Source organism: Colias philodice, chromosome 19 (genome assembly GCF_061535455.1).
Source record: "Colias philodice isolate Cphi_HAF_F1 chromosome 19, ilColPhil1 Martin Lab GWU primary, whole genome shotgun sequence".
NCBI classification, from domain to species: domain Eukaryota; kingdom Metazoa; phylum Arthropoda; class Insecta; order Lepidoptera; family Pieridae; genus Colias; species Colias philodice.
Genome location: NC_143104.1, coordinates 1,752,772 through 1,771,841, shown reverse-complemented (window position 1 = coordinate 1,771,841; position 19,070 = coordinate 1,752,772). Strand labels below are relative to the sequence as shown.

General features: G+C 34.4%; 2 protein-coding genes and 1 pseudogene across 2 annotated transcripts in view; 1 reads left to right on the top strand and 2 right to left on the bottom strand.

Annotated features, from left to right (window-relative positions):
• Window positions 1–297: 297 nt before the first annotated feature.
• Window positions 298–19,070, top strand: part of LOC149479773 (uncharacterized) — a 43,908-nt gene continuing 25,135 nt past the window's right edge. Inside the window, exon 1 of the mRNA XM_089707436.1 lies at window positions 298–349. Within this exon, the coding sequence (XP_089563562.1) occupies window positions 305–349 (45 nt within the window). The 5' untranslated portion in view covers window positions 298–304. The remainder of the gene's footprint in view (window positions 350–19,070) is intronic.
• LOC149479779 (uncharacterized) lies at window positions 13,623–14,909 on the bottom strand (annotated as a pseudogene).
• LOC149479778 (uncharacterized) lies at window positions 15,690–17,872 on the bottom strand. The gene is given in 3 exon segments (XM_089707615.1): window positions 15,690–17,045; window positions 17,048–17,443; window positions 17,752–17,872. Coding segments are annotated over 3 exon segments (783 nt in total). The 3' UTR covers window positions 15,690–16,779.

Sequence of the window (19,070 nt, the reverse complement as noted above, 5' to 3'; positions counted from 1 at the left end):
GACAAGCGCCGATAAGCGCTTATAAGCGCTTATAAGTTTCAAGCTTTCTTTCTGAATACGCCCTAAGGCTAGGAAGAAAGGAGAATATTTTCTCTGTCATTTTTGATTAAAAAAATATATTTTCGTTTTTGACAGTCAGGTATGCCAACATAACGGCAGGGGAACTCTTTCGTGAAACGCACGATAGTGATTAGTGTCGTCTGTGGTCTCATTGTCATTGCAGAATTCTGAATTTAAAACTAATAACTATGGTCATTGTTTTTGCTTCACGCAAAATTTTTTTGGGGGAATGGACGTGATTTGAATGAAAAAGAGTTATTGCTTACAAAGATTTGCTAAGTGCCATCAAGTATGTATTTTTGGTTCAAGTCGAATTTTCGAATTTATTGCAGCATTGTACTCTCCCTGTTCTTGTTTGATTAATTTGTTTGAGAATGTTTCTTTATTCAGATGTTCTTTTCATTCGTCCTATTTGCCGTGTAGTATAATTAACAACCATTTTTTGTACAGCTGTACAAAAATGTGAATTGTTACTAATTATTTATTCATTATACTCTAAACAACTCCATCAAATGTGTATTATATTACTTAAATGTAATTAAAATAGTTAATGTATTAAATATATTAGTTGTGAACTGAAATATTTAAGGGTAAAATGTGAGTGGTTAGTGTGGTATTTTATAAAACTTGATTTCATTATTACTACAATTGAGGGGTATAGAAGCAAAGGTGACTAAAAGTTACAAATGTTTTTGAAGTTTTTATGTTTTGTCTTTAGTGTAGTGTTAGGAAAAGATTTCAAGCAAGTTTGGGCTAGATTCACGCGGTAGTTACAGAATAAATGAGGTTACAAATTTGGAGATTGTTGTGTTTGTTTCTCCAAAATCTATGTAAAATTTTAGATACTTGTCATTCTGCCAATTTTCACCGAAGTGCTTCTTCATTAAATTATTGACATCTCTTATTTTCAGCAAATTAATGATTACTGAATATGGTTGTATCAAGCACGACTGAAACATTGCCTCACTGCCCATTTTTTTATAGATGCTGCGGTAATTATTCTGATTCAGATGGGTCTTATAATTTTCTTCGCCAGTGATAACAACCTTTCCATGATTCGTTTTTCTGAATAAAAACATTTTTGTTGTGGAAATTTTGAAATGCCATTTTCCAGGCGGAAGAAGTACATCTTTTATTGCATCTTTCCAATCATTAACAAGACACTGATCTAGAACTCTTATAACTGTACCAAATTCTCCTAGAACTGATGCAATTAGATTTGCATTATTAGAAAACTGATTTTCTGTCCAGCTGTAAATAAAAACATTGGCCTTGTTTAATTTTGTAGTGGATGGCCCTTGCACAATAGTAAAGCTGCCTAGTGTAATATGCAGCTTGGTCATAAACTTTTGGAAGAACTTGGTTTTTTTTGGCAATCAAAACTCATAATCAAAACTTCAGGACTTTCATCTTTTAAAACCTTGTAAAATTCTTTACATTTCAATGTGTGTATTCTCTTTTGTGCCATGTAAGTTTGTTTAAACTTTAATCAGTACATTTTTTAATTTTTTCAGCGCAAGTTCTGTGCAAGTTGAGCAAACATCCACTCTTGGGACTTTGAATCCCAAATTAAATTTTGTATTAAATATTGAACGGAAATAGCTTCCCTTTACTTTTAATTCAATGGCACAACTTTCGTTATACATTTTGTATATTTTATTTATTGACAATTCACTTGGGAGATAATGCCTCTTTGTGAGATCGACAGTAATGAGATTCAAAACATTTTAAAGAATTTAAAAAACAAACTACAGCAGCCTTTTTTTCTACGAATTTGTGACTGCGTTGATTTCCACCACGTTTTTCTATGGGCATCTGCCCTTGCTCATGAAACACTTTTGTGACATAGTTCAATCGAGCTCTTGTGATAACCAGTATTGCTAGGAAACTCTTCTGACAAACAGGAACCAAACACTTAGTACATATTTTATGAACAAAACATTTAACTTGAAAAAGCTTTAGAGCTCTGATGCATTTAGTGGCTCGTCTTCTTTCTATTGGTGAGGTAACGCAGTATTTTAAAATAAAGGCGTCTTGGAGCCTTATTTTTCTTTGTAAAAATTGTTGTGAAACTGTTGTATGTCCTGGTGATTTAATGATTTACACTCATAAGCTTTGCTATTATGACCACAAGCTAGCTTTGGTTGTTGTTTTGGTGATTATCTGCAAACAAAACAATAAAATTTTGAATGCATTGAAAGTGAAAAATAGCACTGCAAAGTAACAGACAACAAAGTTTAAAAAATAGTACATGAAATATATACCTTTCTGTCTTCTGGATTGTTCTTTTCCACTTTCTAGGGTCCCTTAACTTTTTTCTAACTTGGTTTGGAGGCACTTCACAAGCACTTAGCTCCATTTTATTATTTTGCAAACCGAAAACTTCATACTGATTGACTTGTAAAAATTTGAATCTGTCAAAACAAAAGCGACAATCTCCAGAGGACATAGACAAGTTTGTTTCATTCACTAGTTTTTAACCATACTATTAGTTATAAAGCATGCTCCGATTCGGTTGGTGCCAACCATATTGGAACCAATATAGCAACTGATCCAACATTGCTACAGATTGTCCGACGGTTGGCATTGAAGTAGTGAACTTAGTAGTAGTCTTGCCACCGATGCCATCGATCGTCGATGCATAAACATCATCAACATAGGATGTACGCATATTGTCCAACTTATTTTTCAACGTTTTTAAAGTAGCCGCACTGTCAATTTTTTTTTAAACTTTCAGCATAATCAAATACGCTTGATTTCTGGCATCTCTATTTACGTAATCTTTGTTACTTAAGTCCCACAAACAGGGAAAGTCTTTATAAAGTTCAAGTAACTTTATTATTATGTCACGTTCGGTGACCGTAACTCCCTCGGCGTTCATGTTGACGTCCTACACCGGCGGCGTTGCGAATGCGAATGAGCCGATTTGGTCGGAACAAAGCTTCCAAAATTTCCAATTTGGTTGGATCGGATAGGAATTTGGTTTGGTCGGATCGCCGGCGCATCCGACCACGTCCAACCAATATTAATAATAATTATGTCGGACCGACCGCTTTCTTCACTTTCCGATTTGGTCGTGGTCGGAAAAAGTTGTTTTTTAAACGTCTGTCACATATTTTTGAGCAGATTGCCAAGTTCTTGATTTTGTTTAATAAAAATGTTCACTTTGTTACGCCAACTACCTATCTTCCTTTAAAAGCTTTTCATTTAACACATAGAACGCCGACTCAACTTTAGTAGTTGTTCCGTTTGGGCCGTGGAGCTCACCGGTGACCGACAGCAATACTACCCGTTCAGGCCGTGGGGCTCACCGGTGACCGCGCGACGGACTCGTGTTTGAACTCAATTTTCTCGCTGGAGGACACAGTGCCGGTACAAAACTACATTCAGCGTGCCCGGCGCGGCCCTGGAGAACAGTTTACGCATACTAGCTCGTTTCGATACTAAGTATAAAAAAGACTATGTTGATTTTTTGGCTAAGTACACAAGATGTGGTTTTAATATAAAAGAAGGTTTACAAAATATATGGTTTATTACAAAATATTTAAAAACCGTTTTATTATACGTTAGGCAAGCACTTATTTTCGGACTTAGTAAAAAATAAACTAAACAAACTTCGAAAAAAACTTAAAATAACTCAAAAAAAATATTTGGCGAATAAATGAAATCAGTCTTCTTCGTCGCGAAGTCGGGTAAAAAATTGGTCAATTATGAAGCACATTGAAGCAAGATATGCATAGAAAAGGTTTCTCCGGGCATTGTGGACAAAACATTCTCACCTTTTTAGTCTTGTTTTTAGCCAACTTTCTGCCGTAAGTAGCTGCGTTAATTTTGTAACAATTCACACATGCCCGCCTGCTTGTTCTGGCTTGCCCTTCTTTTTGTTGCAGTTTGTGTATCATTCTTCTAGGTCTTCCAACTGGAACATCTTGTTGGCTGCAAAATGACTTCAGTAATTCCAGCCGGAAGTCTGCCATTTGTATTTTCTTGCCAGTAACGCTTTGGTACAAGACTTTGGTTGATTGCATATTTCTTGTACCATTTTATCGATTTCCTCAGTGGAGTTGAGTAAGCAGCCATCTGATCGGACATATCTACAGCTCCTTTAGCACCGTTATAATCAATGACTATTTTTGGTTTAGAAGTAACTTTGTTACGTTTTCGGACATTTTGGAATCGCACTGAGTGTTTTGTGGACAGCAAAAGGACGTCTCTTTTATCCTTCCACTTCATTACAGTTATGCCCTCTTCGCTTTCCTTCGCCACGAATTGTCCTCGCTTCAGTTTAGCATTTACTACATCCTTTGGCAGATGCTTCCGGTTCTTCCGAATCGTGCCTACGAGATGAGTCTCTGCATCCAGAAGTTTTTTGGCAAGATCTATACTGGTGTACCAGTTGTCGGTCACTAGCGTATGTCCCTTGTATAGAAGATCGCTGCATAAAGACATAACGACGTTCAACGGTGTAGTATTGACTTCATCGTTATTCTTTCCTGCGTATACATTTATTTTATATGTATAACCAGGAATGGTACATAACTTAAACTCCTTTATACCATATTTATGCCTTTTTTGTTTATTGTATTGTCGAAAAATTATTCGTCCGCGAAAAGGCACCACGCTTTCATCTATGCAGATCTCTTCGGAAGGGGTGTACTTTTTTTGGAAGTTCCTGTTCATAACTTCGAGCAATTTCTGAATCTTGTGTAATCTATTAGATTTATTGTCTTCATCTTGTTGAGAAAAGTGCAGCATTTGCAACAGCAACTCAAATCGGTTTCGACTCATTATTGTTCGAGGAAAATTCTGTCCAAGTACAGCATCTTTTGACCAGTAGTAGGATATTTTGGGTAATTTTACGACCCCCATGAAAATAATCAATCCGAAAAATCGTTTTATCTCTGCTGTGGATGTAGGTTTCCATTGGCGAATCCGCGCAGCTTTAGATGCTGCGTCCGATCCTGTGACTTTTTTTATAGCAAAGCTATTCGTACAATCGGTCACCATTTCAAATACTTCGTCTGGTACTAAAAAATGATAGAAATCTGCCGGGGTCTTATCGATCATTTCTCTTACTACTCGTGAATCTAATCCTGGGAATTCAGTGTAGGGGATAATCCGACGCTGATTATCTTTTGGTTGGTGCCACACGGTAGATGATACAGGAAGCGACGCGGTGTGACCAGAAGTACTTGGCACGGCATTTTCAAGTTCAATGTCACTCGTGTCACTAATGGACAGAACTCGTCGACGTCGCTTTCGTAAAGGTGGTTGTAAGTCATACTCTTCCTCAGACTCTGAACTTAGCTGAAAGCTACTATTGAGCAAGGAAATTTCTATATTTTCAATCTGCGTCAAATCATCATTTGTTATTTCAAAGTCTTCAAAATCATCCATGATTCACACCACACTTATCCTTACAGTCAGGCAGGACACAATTTATTCACTTTTAGAAGTAACCAGGGTAAAACTGTCACTAAAAAAATCGAAAATATGTAGATAGTATGAAAAATAAACAATGCGCTTGACCTTGATTGCTTGCTTGCGATTACTAACTCGTGTCAAGAGCGCGGCCGCGCGCAGCCCTTCCGGGGAAGGGCGCGGGGTGTGACCGGCGCCGCGACCCCCGCGGCCCCGCGCGAACGAAATGCAGATTTCCAACGGCGCACAGTGGGTCGAAACTGCTATTTGCGGACAAAGCAACTTTTTTTGTCAAAATCAATTTTAAAAAATGCCCATCGATAGATCTTATCTTACTTATGAAGACATGTTATTAAAAGTTTTTGTGTAAGACTTGCGGTTTCTCAGAAAAAAAATGTTTTCTAATTTTGTTGTATGAAAAGGGACTTTAAGTGGTCGTTTTCCAGTAAGTCTTGCGAGGTCTTGCGTCGAAACCATTTTAGTATCATTGTTTGGCTCACTGACTATAATCCCACACTATGAGCGCGCACCCAAAGTTGCCCGTTCGTGAAATATTTAATTAAAAAAAAACATTCAAAAATTTCAATTAAAATTCAAACTTTTTATTTCTTAAATCATTAATCTGCACATATTTAACAAAAATAAATATAATTAACATAAATTTACTAAGAACTTATTATCTTAATATATAAAAGGCAAAAGTGACTGACTGACAGATCAACGCACAGCCATAACTACTGGACGGATTGAGCTGAAATTTGGAATAGTAGTAGCTTATGTAGCGTAGACATGCGCTAAGAAATTTTTTTTGAAAATTTACCTCCAAAGGGGTTGAAACAGGGGTCCAAAGTTTATAATCCACGCGGGCGAAGCCGTGGCTAAAAGCTATTTTATAATCTATTTGTTACAAATAATACATAACACTTACATAAAAATTAAACATCGTAACAAACTTAACATACATACAAAATTGTTAATGTTGTATATTAAACGCTTTCTATAAAATTAATTACATCTAAATATTAATAAATTATAAATATATCACTTTTTGGTATTCTATTCGCTATCATCACTGTCTTGTAATTTATCAATATCAATGAATTCTAATTCGGGCTCCGTTTGAATTGGCACCAAAAGGTCGAGAGCTCTTGGTAGAAGAGTAACTTTTTTCTGCTTTGTCATTCTAGGTCTCAGAGCAGACAGTTTAGGATCAGATGATAGAAGAAGATTGTGCAAGATATCTTCATTTGTTGCTAACCTACTTGTTTTTCTTGCATGGTGTTCTCTATAATTACGAAAATCTTTATTACGAGCCTCTGACGCTTCTTCTGACAATTTCCCTATTGGCAATAGCCCAAAATGTTCAATTATATCCGATCCGTGCATAAGTAGCTTATGTACGCTAGAGGGCATATAATACCAAGGATATAATTGGACATAGAGTTTTGCTGTATTTTCACAAAATTGTGAGAATTTCTGAATATCTACCCGTTCTCCAGATGCAATTGCTTGCAAAATAATGTGAAATCGCTCAATCAGCTCTTCATCAATTCCAGTAATGCAAGCGGACGTCTTCGCATCACTAAAAAACCGTCTTGCAGTATTGCCATCGTTAGTAGTGCCTGACCCTTGTTTTACAATATCCACAAGCAAGCCCTTCTGTTCCTTAAAGGCTTGCTGTATTTGTTTTTTTCGTTGAGCCAACTTGTTTTTGTCCTCTCCTCTTGCACTCCACTTTTTAAAATCCAAGCGGTAAGCTAAAAAATTAATATAAATTTTTTAAATAGAACAATCACGAAGAATTCTATAAGAAATAATTAATTATATGACTTATTATACAAAAATAAATACTATATCATATTATAACTAGGCAATAGGCATGTAGACATATTATTTTTTTGCCACAAATGAGTACTCATAGCATAGATGTTTTTTACCTCGTTAGAGGTGTTGTAAACGTTTTAATTATTTAATTTATCACTGACAGTCATAAATGAATTGATTAGGTACTTACCTATATGAAGCAAACATTCCATGCATCGAATCCAGGAATGCAACGAAGAGAGTCCGTATTTGTACATGTCTTCATGTTTTACTCTACGATGTAAGTTATTTAAATTGTTCATCTCAGAAGGTTTTGCTTTGCATATGTCACACACAGCTGCTGAAGTCTCTGATATGTACGATGTAATCTTTCCATCGATCATTGTCATCATTAGTTGATGTTTAACGGTGACTTCCTGTAGTTGAAAGGGTTCGAGAGCTTCTATTTCATTGTCTATATCTGTTTTTTCAAGAAGTACTGCCTGCTCACTTTCTTTCATGAACTTAAATCGGATTGGGCGACAATAAAACGTAGAGGAAGGTCGGTCATTCTCCCATGTTATACTTTCACCGTGTAGAAGTCTAATAGGAACTAAGCTCGCCATAAAAACACTCGAATCGTCCAACTCTGTTTCGCTTGATTTTTGCTTGTAGTTGCTCTGGCTTGAAGCTCCATCGAAACCCCATTTGCAGATTAGAGTCAAATCAGATTTTTTTAATAAATCAAATTCTAGTGCTTCCAATAATCTGTATACAGTTAAATCAAGTAAGGCCTGGAGTTTGATACAAGCTCCATCTTCTGTTATTGTGACGTCCTCTTTTGAGGGGTAACAACTTAATTTTGCTTGCTTTATCTTGTGGTATGAAGGATAAATATGGACACCTTGTTCACTTGCAGAGTCACGTAAATTAATATACTGCCACTTTGATAAATTTAATGAAATTAATAAAGCTAATGCTTTTTCAGGCGTATAACTGTTATCTCTATTTTTGTGATCTAAGCAAGTCTTCACTTTTTCAATATCTTCGGGGTTGCTTAGTAAATGAGACATTATTTTTCCTAATTCTTCATTTCCGCAACTTTTAAAACTTTGCAAAGTAGATTTTTGCAGTTCTTGTGGTGACAGTGACTTGCTCAATTGCTCAACACGTCTTCGTTTTTGCCTATCACCTAACTCTTCAAATGGTTTTCGTGGTGAATAGAGTGAAGAAGAAGTTGAAGCTACTGGCTCTATTTGAGAGGGTGGCAAATTTTCTAAATTTTCATTTGTATCATAATTTTGAGGATTTTGCTCTTCTTGGGGGATGATATCTTTAGGCCATATAATGGCGCTCTCTAACCAATCTCCATTTCTTTACACAAAATTAGAAAATGTTCTATGTGACCTTTCCCATCTACCAGAAATATTTGAACAAAATTTACGACAAAACTTCAAAAGCGTTGCACTATTTTCTTCCGTCCAATTGAAATTTAACGTCTGCTTTAGATATTCACATAGTTTTTTACTATCAGAAAAGGAACCAACTTTTTCTCTTAGCACCATGAACAAATCGATATTATTCACTAGACTTTCCATAGCACAAAAATTTTTATGAACTGCACGAGATGCCTTGGTATTTGATTTAAATTAAAATTCTTTATATATGCTACAATTCTTCCCTTTCCTTAATAACACGGTAATTGAGTTGTTTGTCACATAAAAACAGAAGAATCATAACAATGTAATTAGACAAACTGTGATTACCTATCTGCTCATAATACGACATATACTTACAGATCATTAACAAAGTTACCAGCCTAATAACATTGCAAAATAAGATAATCACCTGCATATTTTTGTCTTTTTGGTTTTTTCATTTCATTTTATAGCATCATTTTGAATAATATTAAAAAAAAATTTCTATATTTTATTAAAAGCTTAAATTTTATACATATATTTTGAAATGCTGTTTGTATTTATTGATAGTGCTAGTTACGCTTCATCCTGACTTTTTTTATAAGAATGCTTCAATATTTCAGTTTATAATTGTATATATTTTATGTCAAAGTTATTATAAGTTTCTAAATTTAAAGTAAATTTTACAAATTTGTATTAAAATTGATCAAATTTAGCATTTAAAAAACAATAACATTGATTTTAAATTGAATTTTTTATTAAAATTTTGAATTTAAATATTGATTGAACGGGCAAGTTTGGGTGCGCGCCCATAGTGTGGGATTATAGTCAGAGAGCCAAACAATGATACTAAAATGGTTTCGACGCAAGACCTCGCAAGACTTACTGGAAAACGACCACTTAAAGTCCCTTTTCATACAACAAAATTAGAAAACATTTTTTTTCTGAGAAACCGCAAGTCTTACACAAAAACTTTTAATAACATGTCTTCATAAGTAAGATAAGATCTATCGATGGGCATTTTTTAAAATTGATTTTGAAAAAAAAAGTTGCTTTGTCCGCAAATAGCAGTTTCGACCCACTGTGCGGCGTGCGCCGTGGTGGTCACCGGTGGACGTCAGCAATTATTTTGTTAATTCTTTAGATAGTAATAAAAAATAATTATTTAGATTGAGGTTTTTGGCTATTTTAAACCATATGGGCCAATTAAATATAATGTGTAAAATTTGTTGAAATCGTAAATTGGCGTCAGCCCATAGGAAAAGTATAGAGGTGGTCACCGGTGACCACCACGGCGTTCAATGTGTTAATAATCTAAATTCTAAAATGCATATTATTATGATTATGCTGAATTTTAATATGCTAAATAAGATATTAAAACTTACAAGTTCTTTACCAATTGGTTCATTCCAGATTGAATTTTAATGATGACTGTTTCTTGTTTTCATTTAAGTAACTGACGACGTCGCCTATTCTTGTGCTACTCAAGGTTAGTGCGATAGGAGTACACAAAAAGATTGGACATAAACCAACGGGAAACTATTAAGTAATTCTTGAAGCAAATTTTATCGCTCTTGTTATGTCAATTTTAATACTTCACCTTAATTTTTTGAATAATATTTTTGTCTATTGGCTGGATGAGCGCAGTATGATTTGGAGGCGTGGCCTGGAACCACACGTGGCTTCCTACTAATATGGGCAGATCTTGCAGTATCTCAAAGTACTGAGTCTGCAGAAACTCTAAAAATCTCTGCCCGTTGTTGCCCATATGTTGCTATCGAGTTCAAATGAGTTATTTACTTTGGCTAATACCTCAGCTAGTTCTAGTCTATAGTGACATAAGTTTTGAACTGATGAATTGGCTTCAGTTGTTTTTAAATCTTTATACACAAGCCAAGAATTTATTACCGTCATGTCCAATAAGTGGTAAAAGATACGAAGATACCACTTTCGGCTTCTCATTGCAATTTGGTACCTCCCAATAAAGCTATCCATTAGGTCCACTCTGCCCATATGGACATTATATTTCTTTATTATATGTGGGCATGAAATTTTAATTCTAGTCTTATTTGCCTTGTCAAATCTTCCTACTTGGCCCACAGGTTCAGTTCCAACATACGAAGATAGAAAAGTTACAACTTAATTGTCCTTCCAAGTAACTGCTGTCAAATCAATACCGTCAAATTCAGTCATCTCTTCATAAGTTCCATGAGGAACAGATTACTTCATCTTTTTTTTTGTCCGGCAGTTTGCAATTCACTAGCCTGTTAGATTGAACAGTACCTAGGCTATAGATTTTCCCAGAGAGCTGCCCGGTTTGTGGATCCCGATCACAATTGCTTTCTTCCACTGAGCGGGGAAGGTAAAATTGGCCAGGAGACAGTTGTGAGTTAAACTTCGATACCAATATACAATTAAAAAAAAAAGTCTCCGCCTGGGGACTTTTTACTAGCAAGTGATTTAATTAGTGATTTTACTTCGGTGGCCGTCGTTGGTGACAAAGTCTCGGCATCGGTACGAGGGCTTGAGGTAAAGCGTGCGATCTCTTGATTAACTACGTCAACCCTTTACTTCGCAAGATAAGTTTTCTTATATTTTTTAATTTATTGGCAGTTTAATTTGTTCAATTAGGTGTATATGTGATCCCAAAAATAGTAAATAAAATCTAGCATATATATATTCTTGGAAAACATATGTTGAGAATACTCAACATTACGAAACATCTAAGTAGCAATGGACATTAAATGTAGTTGAGTATTTTCAAAATTGCTCATAATATAAAAGATGAATTAGCAAAGAATAATACCAGTAAAATTTAAAAAAAAAATATTTATTTTTGAACATGGTAATTATAAAAGCAGTTTCTCTTAGAAACTAAACACAGTCTTAAGTTACACTTCACACAATTGACATTGGTGTAGCCGTTCTTACAATATTTGCAGCGACCGTATGACACAAATACTGGGAAATGGCCAGTGTTGTCGTATCTGACAGCATCTGGAGGTCTGGGAGCCATGGGAATTTTAATTTGCAATGAAGCGTCATTCTCTTTTAAGACGTCACGGGTCCTATTTTTATTTAGTAATTCGTGTTTTGGACGCTCTAATTTTGGTAATTCATATCTTTGTTGAAGAGTTTTTTTTTGGTGGTTGTTGCCTATTTCTCGATGTTTCCGCCATGATTCTGAAGAGAAAAGAAAATATTAAATAGACGGATGAAAATAAACGTACTTTTAATAGTGTTTATTAGCTCAAAGTACTTTGTTATTGTCGTTAGTATACTGAATTAAAGTGTTCTTGTAACTAATTAGAATTACTTACTTCCTACAAGGTCACAAGCCGTTTAGTGTGAAAATAGTGTATATGTATATTAAAAAATTATTAAAATTGTTAAAACTCAATAAAGCCTTATAATTATATCCTACTTGCTCAAAACATACTTCGATATAATCCAGAAACTAAAATTATGATCAGAATTACTTATGGAAAATCACAAAAATTTAAATAGCCTTTATAAAAACTGAAATTTGCAACGGCTTCACCTATTTTTCTTTGGAACAAACTTATGAAGACACCAACCTTATTTTGTAACGAAAACCAAGAGAAGTAAAAACACCAACCACGCCACTAAAAATATTAACACTGGAGGTAAAATAATGTTTTACAATAAAAACTCCGAAAGAAGCATAAAAAAACTAGTAAACACTGAACTCAACACTTTTATTGTTTACAATTTGTACAAACGTGCAAGGTACAAACAACATATTGCCTATTACTAAATATAATATAAACGCATTGGTTATTGCAACATCTATCAAAAAATAGAATATTCGTGTGGACACGAATATTCATTTGCGACTTCGTCCATATTGAGCTCTTTTTTGGTCGAAGCGATCAACACCACCCATCTGTTTTGTATATTCTGGTATAAGCTGAGGGCATTTTATAGACTTCTTTGACCCATATTTTTGAGTTCTGTTGCAAAATCTTTTTTCTTTCGGATGGAATGCTGTGCTTACACCATTCATTTGTTTGGTATCTTTCCAAACAGCAAATCCTACGTTCCCCTTGACTCTCCACTTCCATTTTCCTTTCTTCAGTTTTTTTAGTTTAGCACTTGACCTTTTAGCAGCTTCTGTGATCCTCTGATCTTCTTCTCTGTTTCAAGTCTGTTTAGGTTTCTTTACTAAAATAGGTAAATCTACGGGATCGCTTCTAATCGTTGCTGTGCTGTAAACCCCTTGATTGTATAAATCTTGCAAGAGAAAAGAAGATATCAAAGGCCATATGACCAGAGTACCCATTTCTCAATAAGGGAGTGATTTTACATTACTTCCCAGTCCTGTCTCTGTAGAATCAGTCGTGCCTGTGTAAATTTGAAATTGATACAAATACCCCGTATCACTGCCCGCTCTACATTATATTTTATAGCCTCTTTTCACGGGTTTCATGGGCAAATATTGTTTTAGGCTAGAGCGACCTTTTTTTTTGAGTTTTACCATGCACTCATCTATCGACTGTGAGTTTGATGTCGTCGCATTCTGTTGACATAGATTGTTCAACCGATCGATAAGCGGCCGCAACTTATATAATTTATCGTAGTTTTCATCATTACGGTATGGCATTGTCATGTTGTCATTGACATGTAAGTATTTCAATATTTTTTGGAACCTTTGCAATGTCATAGTTTCAGCTATCTCTACAACATGTAATAGTGGATCACTTGACCAATAGTCTTCGATGGCGGGAAGTACATGAATACCCTGTATATTATGTAGGTAGATATTATATTTATTTGCTTGATAAAAAGGTTCAAAATTGGAAACACGTATTTTTCGAAGAGTTCCTTGAAGTTTTGGATTGGATTGGATTTGTTATGCAATAGAAATCTGGTATCTAACAAAATTAGCGGTCCACAACTTCAAATAAATTCTCCATCGAAAAACACAATGAGGGTTCAATAAAAAATATAAAATTATTATCAAAGGTTTATTTCCAAAACCGCATCAAAGCCATAATCATACATTTTTATAGTATTTTATGTGTACGTGACTAACAGGAAAAGTTGTTCTTGACTGAATTGAGTATGGAAAAACTTGTACCCGTTCCTGTGGGATTTCCGGGATAAAAAGTAGCCTTTCTTATTCTGGGTCTTCAGCTACCTATACATTTTTATGATTTTGCTTATAATGCCTTTCTACATTATACGAAGCAAAGTAAACATATGGGTTTATGCGCCTTGCTTTCAATACTTATATTGACTTAACCTATCCTTAAACTAATTTATCCTATATACATATTCTACCGCTTTCAATAATTCCTCAAAGGGGTCTCTATGATTAATTCTAATTTTTCTTCGCCATGAATATTCGATTAACCAATCTGTAAAATCTCCCTTATTATGTTCTTGGCGAAATGCTCTTTTGAGACCCCGCCACTGGCTCTCTATTCTTTGGGTGTGTGTCCCGTCTGGTGCCACAAATTTATTCGTGGGATCACTATGATTTACTCTTTTATGAATGTATCCATGTTCAGGAAGACTAAACTCATGTCCAGTAATCAGTGTGGATGATAGAGCCTTCCTGAACATGTTTTTTAATCAGTGGCACCAATATCTCCGCTGATCTGTCATTATCGGGACACACTTCAATCATCCCAATAACCCAGTGGCCTTCAATATGTCTCCCTCTATTATATTTCCTTCTACCAAACTTTGATTCATCAATTTGAACTATTTTATTTATCCCACCAATCTTCCCAGTACTCTCTAAATGTTCTAATTCATAAATGACTATTACTGTTTCTCTGCAGTAACTGTACCAGTCAGCAACTGTTTTCGCAGAGAGTACTGGTTCATTTTCAGAAGCTAATTTCCTTCTGTGTCAAATGATATGATATGTTAGGCCCTCACTGCACGCGTACATCATTTGGAATACTAATGTCCAAACCATGTGCCCAAGGCACGGCTGATAGATTTGTTTCGACATTTGCTTTTTCTGCACCGAAATCTCCCTAACTGACCTGACTGCGTCGACTCAGATGACAGTGTCATTGGTCGTCTGTGATAGCTGCATTACTTTTCTGCAGGTATCAGATTTCTTTCTACTGAAAACTGAATACACTGCTCCTCAGTTCCCAGTCGATTGAATACTTTTTTCCAATTCCACATGGCACTGCAACAAATACAAAATAAATTAAGATACAATATAAAATTACACAATTTAACAGATTTATGTTTCGTTGCCCAATAATCCTAAACTAATTCTAACCCATTAAGGGGGCGCATAAAGCAAAATAACCAATCTTCTATTAGATGATACGTGTAATATGCAAGACCAAATCTAAAAAATAAAATATGTATATATCAAACTAGATGATATGTTCAACGATTCTGTTTAATCAAAAACATAAAATATTAAAATTTACTCGATAAAAAAAAATCACCAAGTTAGATCTAATTTTCACACTTTTACGTTTTCTACTTGACATGGTAATACTTATTATGATTTTTTTTTTCATAAACAATTATATTAAAACATTTGCAAGATATTTGTCAGAGCATTTTGTGTAATTACTTTTAGTTTTGGTTTTATCTGCGATAAACCACTTTTATCGTGACAAAATCAAACGTTTATCTCGAGAAAAAAAGAGCGCCAAAAGTGGTTTATCGCAGATAAAACCAAAACTAAAAGTAATTACACAAAATGCTCTGACAAATATCTTGCAAATGTTTTAATATAATTGTTTATGAAAAAAAAAATCATAATAAGTATTACCATGTCAAGTAGAAAACGTAAAAGTGTGAAAATTAGAGCTAACTTGGTGATTTTTTTTTATCGAGTAAATTTTAATATTTTATGTTTTTGATTAAACACAATCGTTGAACATATCATCTAGTTTGATATATATTTTATTTTTTAGATATGGTCTTGCATATTACACGTATCATCTAATAGAAGATTGGTTATTTTGCTTTATGCGCCCCCTTAAGGGTCCATATCCAGCCTTCTTTAGAAGGTGGTTGACTTCTACATTCAAGGAAAACTAAATTTTTAAAAATAACTTTCATCTCTCGGAATAACGCTATGTGTTCTGTCCTTTCTTTTATGTTCGTTGAAAATTTTTTGCCTCTTAGATCTGGGGTATATGCGTTTACACTATCAAATAGCATGTCCATTTTTGCTATTAAGTTAGCTGTTGGAGTAGCGTCACTCGGCATGTCCCCTGAAAATTCACATATCCAAATTTAGAATAAAATAGAAGTATGTAGATAACTAACACAATAATATGTCATATTTTCCATTATGTTCCTTTTTAAAACAATTCCTACTCCAAACACGTATTCATTCCAATTATGTTGTCATCATTCAATATGAAACTATAACTATTGGTATGTTAGTAAAGGCTTGTACAGTTAAGAGTAACTGGTTAATGGTCATAGCTATTCTATACAAATAGAAGTAACAAGTAATTATGCGTCATCAGGCATGATCTCCAAGCTGTGTGTGAGTATAATGCCTTTGTGTCAGAGAAACATATCATTTCATATAATAACATTCATCATGTGAATAAGCCAAATAGTATGTACAAACTAAGCAAAAAATTTAATGTATTTTCTTACCCGTGGCTATTTTTGAATACATTCCAGCTGCTACAGAGTGGCTTAAAACTTGTGCAGCAAGTTTCACCTTCATTTTTTGTTTTGTTGTCCAATTGATATTCTTTTTCAAAATTTTTATGATTTTGCTTATAATGCCGTTCTGCATTATATTTTTTTTTTGCAACAGCTACTGTAGTGAATAAAGTAAACATATGGGTTTATGCGCCTTGCTTTCAATAAAGCAAAATTTATTTTCCCAGTCATCATGAAAACCACGGTAGGACTCTGTCGACTTTGACGAACTTGGTTTGCTGTGAGCCATACTAAAGCTTTTCATTTCCTGTCTAGCTACTTCAAAACTATGTTTATTATTTTGTCCAGCATATAAATACTATTACTTATGATCAAATCTTCGTTATCAAAACTTTTCAACTTTGTATCATAAATATTATATTTGTACACTTAACCTATCCTTAAACTAATTTATCCTATATACATATTCTACCGCTTTCAATAATTCCTCAAAGGGGTCTCTATGGTTAATTCTAATTTTTCTTCGCCATGAATATTCGATTAACCAATCTGTAAAATCTCCCTTATTATGTTCTTGGCGAAATGCTCTTTTGATTTCCCGCCACTGGCTCTCTATTCTTTGGGTGTGTGTCCCGTCTGGTGCCACAAATTTATTCGTGGGATCACTATGATTTACTCTTTTATGAATGTATCCATGTTCAGGAAGACTCAAACTCATGTCCAGTAATCAGTGTGGATGATAGAGTCTTCCTGAACATGTTTTTTAATCAGTGGCACCAATATCTCCGCTGATCTGTCATTATCGGGACACACTTCAATCATCCCAATAACCCAGTGGCCTTCAATATGTCTCCCTCTATTATATTTCCTTCTACCAAACTTTGATTCATCAATTTGAACTATTTTATTTATCCCACCAATCTTCCCAGTACTCTCTAAATGTTCTAATTCATAAATGACTATTACTGTTTCTCTGCAGTAACTGTACCAGTCAGCATCTGTTTTCGCAGAGAGTACTGGTTCATTTTCAGAAGCTAATTCCTTCTGGGCAAATGATATGCTGCATTGCTTTTCTGTAGGTATCTTTCTACTGAAAACTGAATACACTGCTCCTCAGTTCCCAGTCGATTGAATACTTTTTTCCAATTCCACATGGCACTACAACAAATACAAAATAAATTAAGATACAATACAAAATTACACAATTTAAATAATAATATAATGTTACTCGACTATGATTGAGTGATTGAATTATGATGATTAAGTGGAGTGTATGTATGTATAATAAATACAAACCATTTTGAAGAAATTTCTTCTGCTCCTGCCCCCCATTTAGGCTTTTTTAATTCTCTTTGAAACTGTCCAATTAAACTTCGCATATTCTTTTCAACAACACTTTTTTCTTTTCCGAACTTACTAGCCAAATCTATCCAAGCGTCATGTTTTTTGTTGCGATCCTTAAAATGTTCACTTGTCGAATCCCACAGAGTTGCTAGCTTATAAACAGTTCGCCTCTTTTCGGGTGAATTAAAAATCATGTTTCTAAATAATGCAATGTTTTCTTGTGGACAACAATTCACTTTTACAGTTATACTATTAAATAAATATTAAGATACTCTTATTTATGCGTTAAAACCGCTTTAGTAAAATAAAACATTATTTGTTTAAAAAATAACTTTATTTAGGTACCTTTTTGTTGTACTATTTTTTATCATAGTGCCGTTTTGATTCTGAGGCAATTGATATATTTTTTTGTTTTGACAAATGATGGAGTTTATATGTATATATTTTTCTATAACAGCCCTTAATAATCTCATTATTTCTGTGAATACAAGTTCCCTCAACAACTGCAAAAATGTTATTTTTTCCTACAAATTGTTTGGAAATTGAAAGAACAATCATTAAATATTGGGAATCCGAAATTATTACGAAATCTTCACTCGAAATGAATTTCGTACATGTGCTTCACAAATGCAACATATTTAAAAAACACTTTGCGACGGAAATCAAAGACCACCTCTGTTTTTTAAACCAATTAGTTTGTGGAAATATAGAATATCGGTCGCTAACATTGATTCAATACAGAATTTACATTTTATCGATTTTTTCAAATAAGCCACGAATGCGAGCGGCTTTCGAAGCTTCATTTGAGCGTGTTATTTTGTTAATAGTTAAAGGACAATGGGAAACAAATGTATGGAGTCTGGGCCCACCCCGCAATAGTAACATGTGATATACCATTGCATAGGGCTTTTTAAGCGGAACATTATTTATTATTACAACTATGGTCAAATATTAGTACTTTCGGCGTCTTAAAGTATTTTAATCTAACTTATTATTTATGGATTTTTATAAGGTACAATGGTAATAATACACGTATTTCACTTTAAATAAGATTTATTCGTCGTCCTGTACATCGATAACAATTACATCGTTTAAAAAAGCCGCGGGGGCCAGGAATGGTTGATATCTCCCAACTCCTAGGTACCAAATCAAAGATATTATATGAGCGAACTGTAGGTACAGTTCGCCGTCCGGTCAAGCAAGTACAATAATATTGTGTTATCGCGTTTCTTCCAACTTGTTTTCGATCAATTAATATATAGCAGTAATATATTTTTGTTCTTACGTGGCGTGACTGTATCCTTCCACGCAGTAACCACACATTTTCAGCGGTTATATTATATTCTATAAGGTCGGCCAATTCGTTTTCTCTGTAAATTTCTATTACGTATA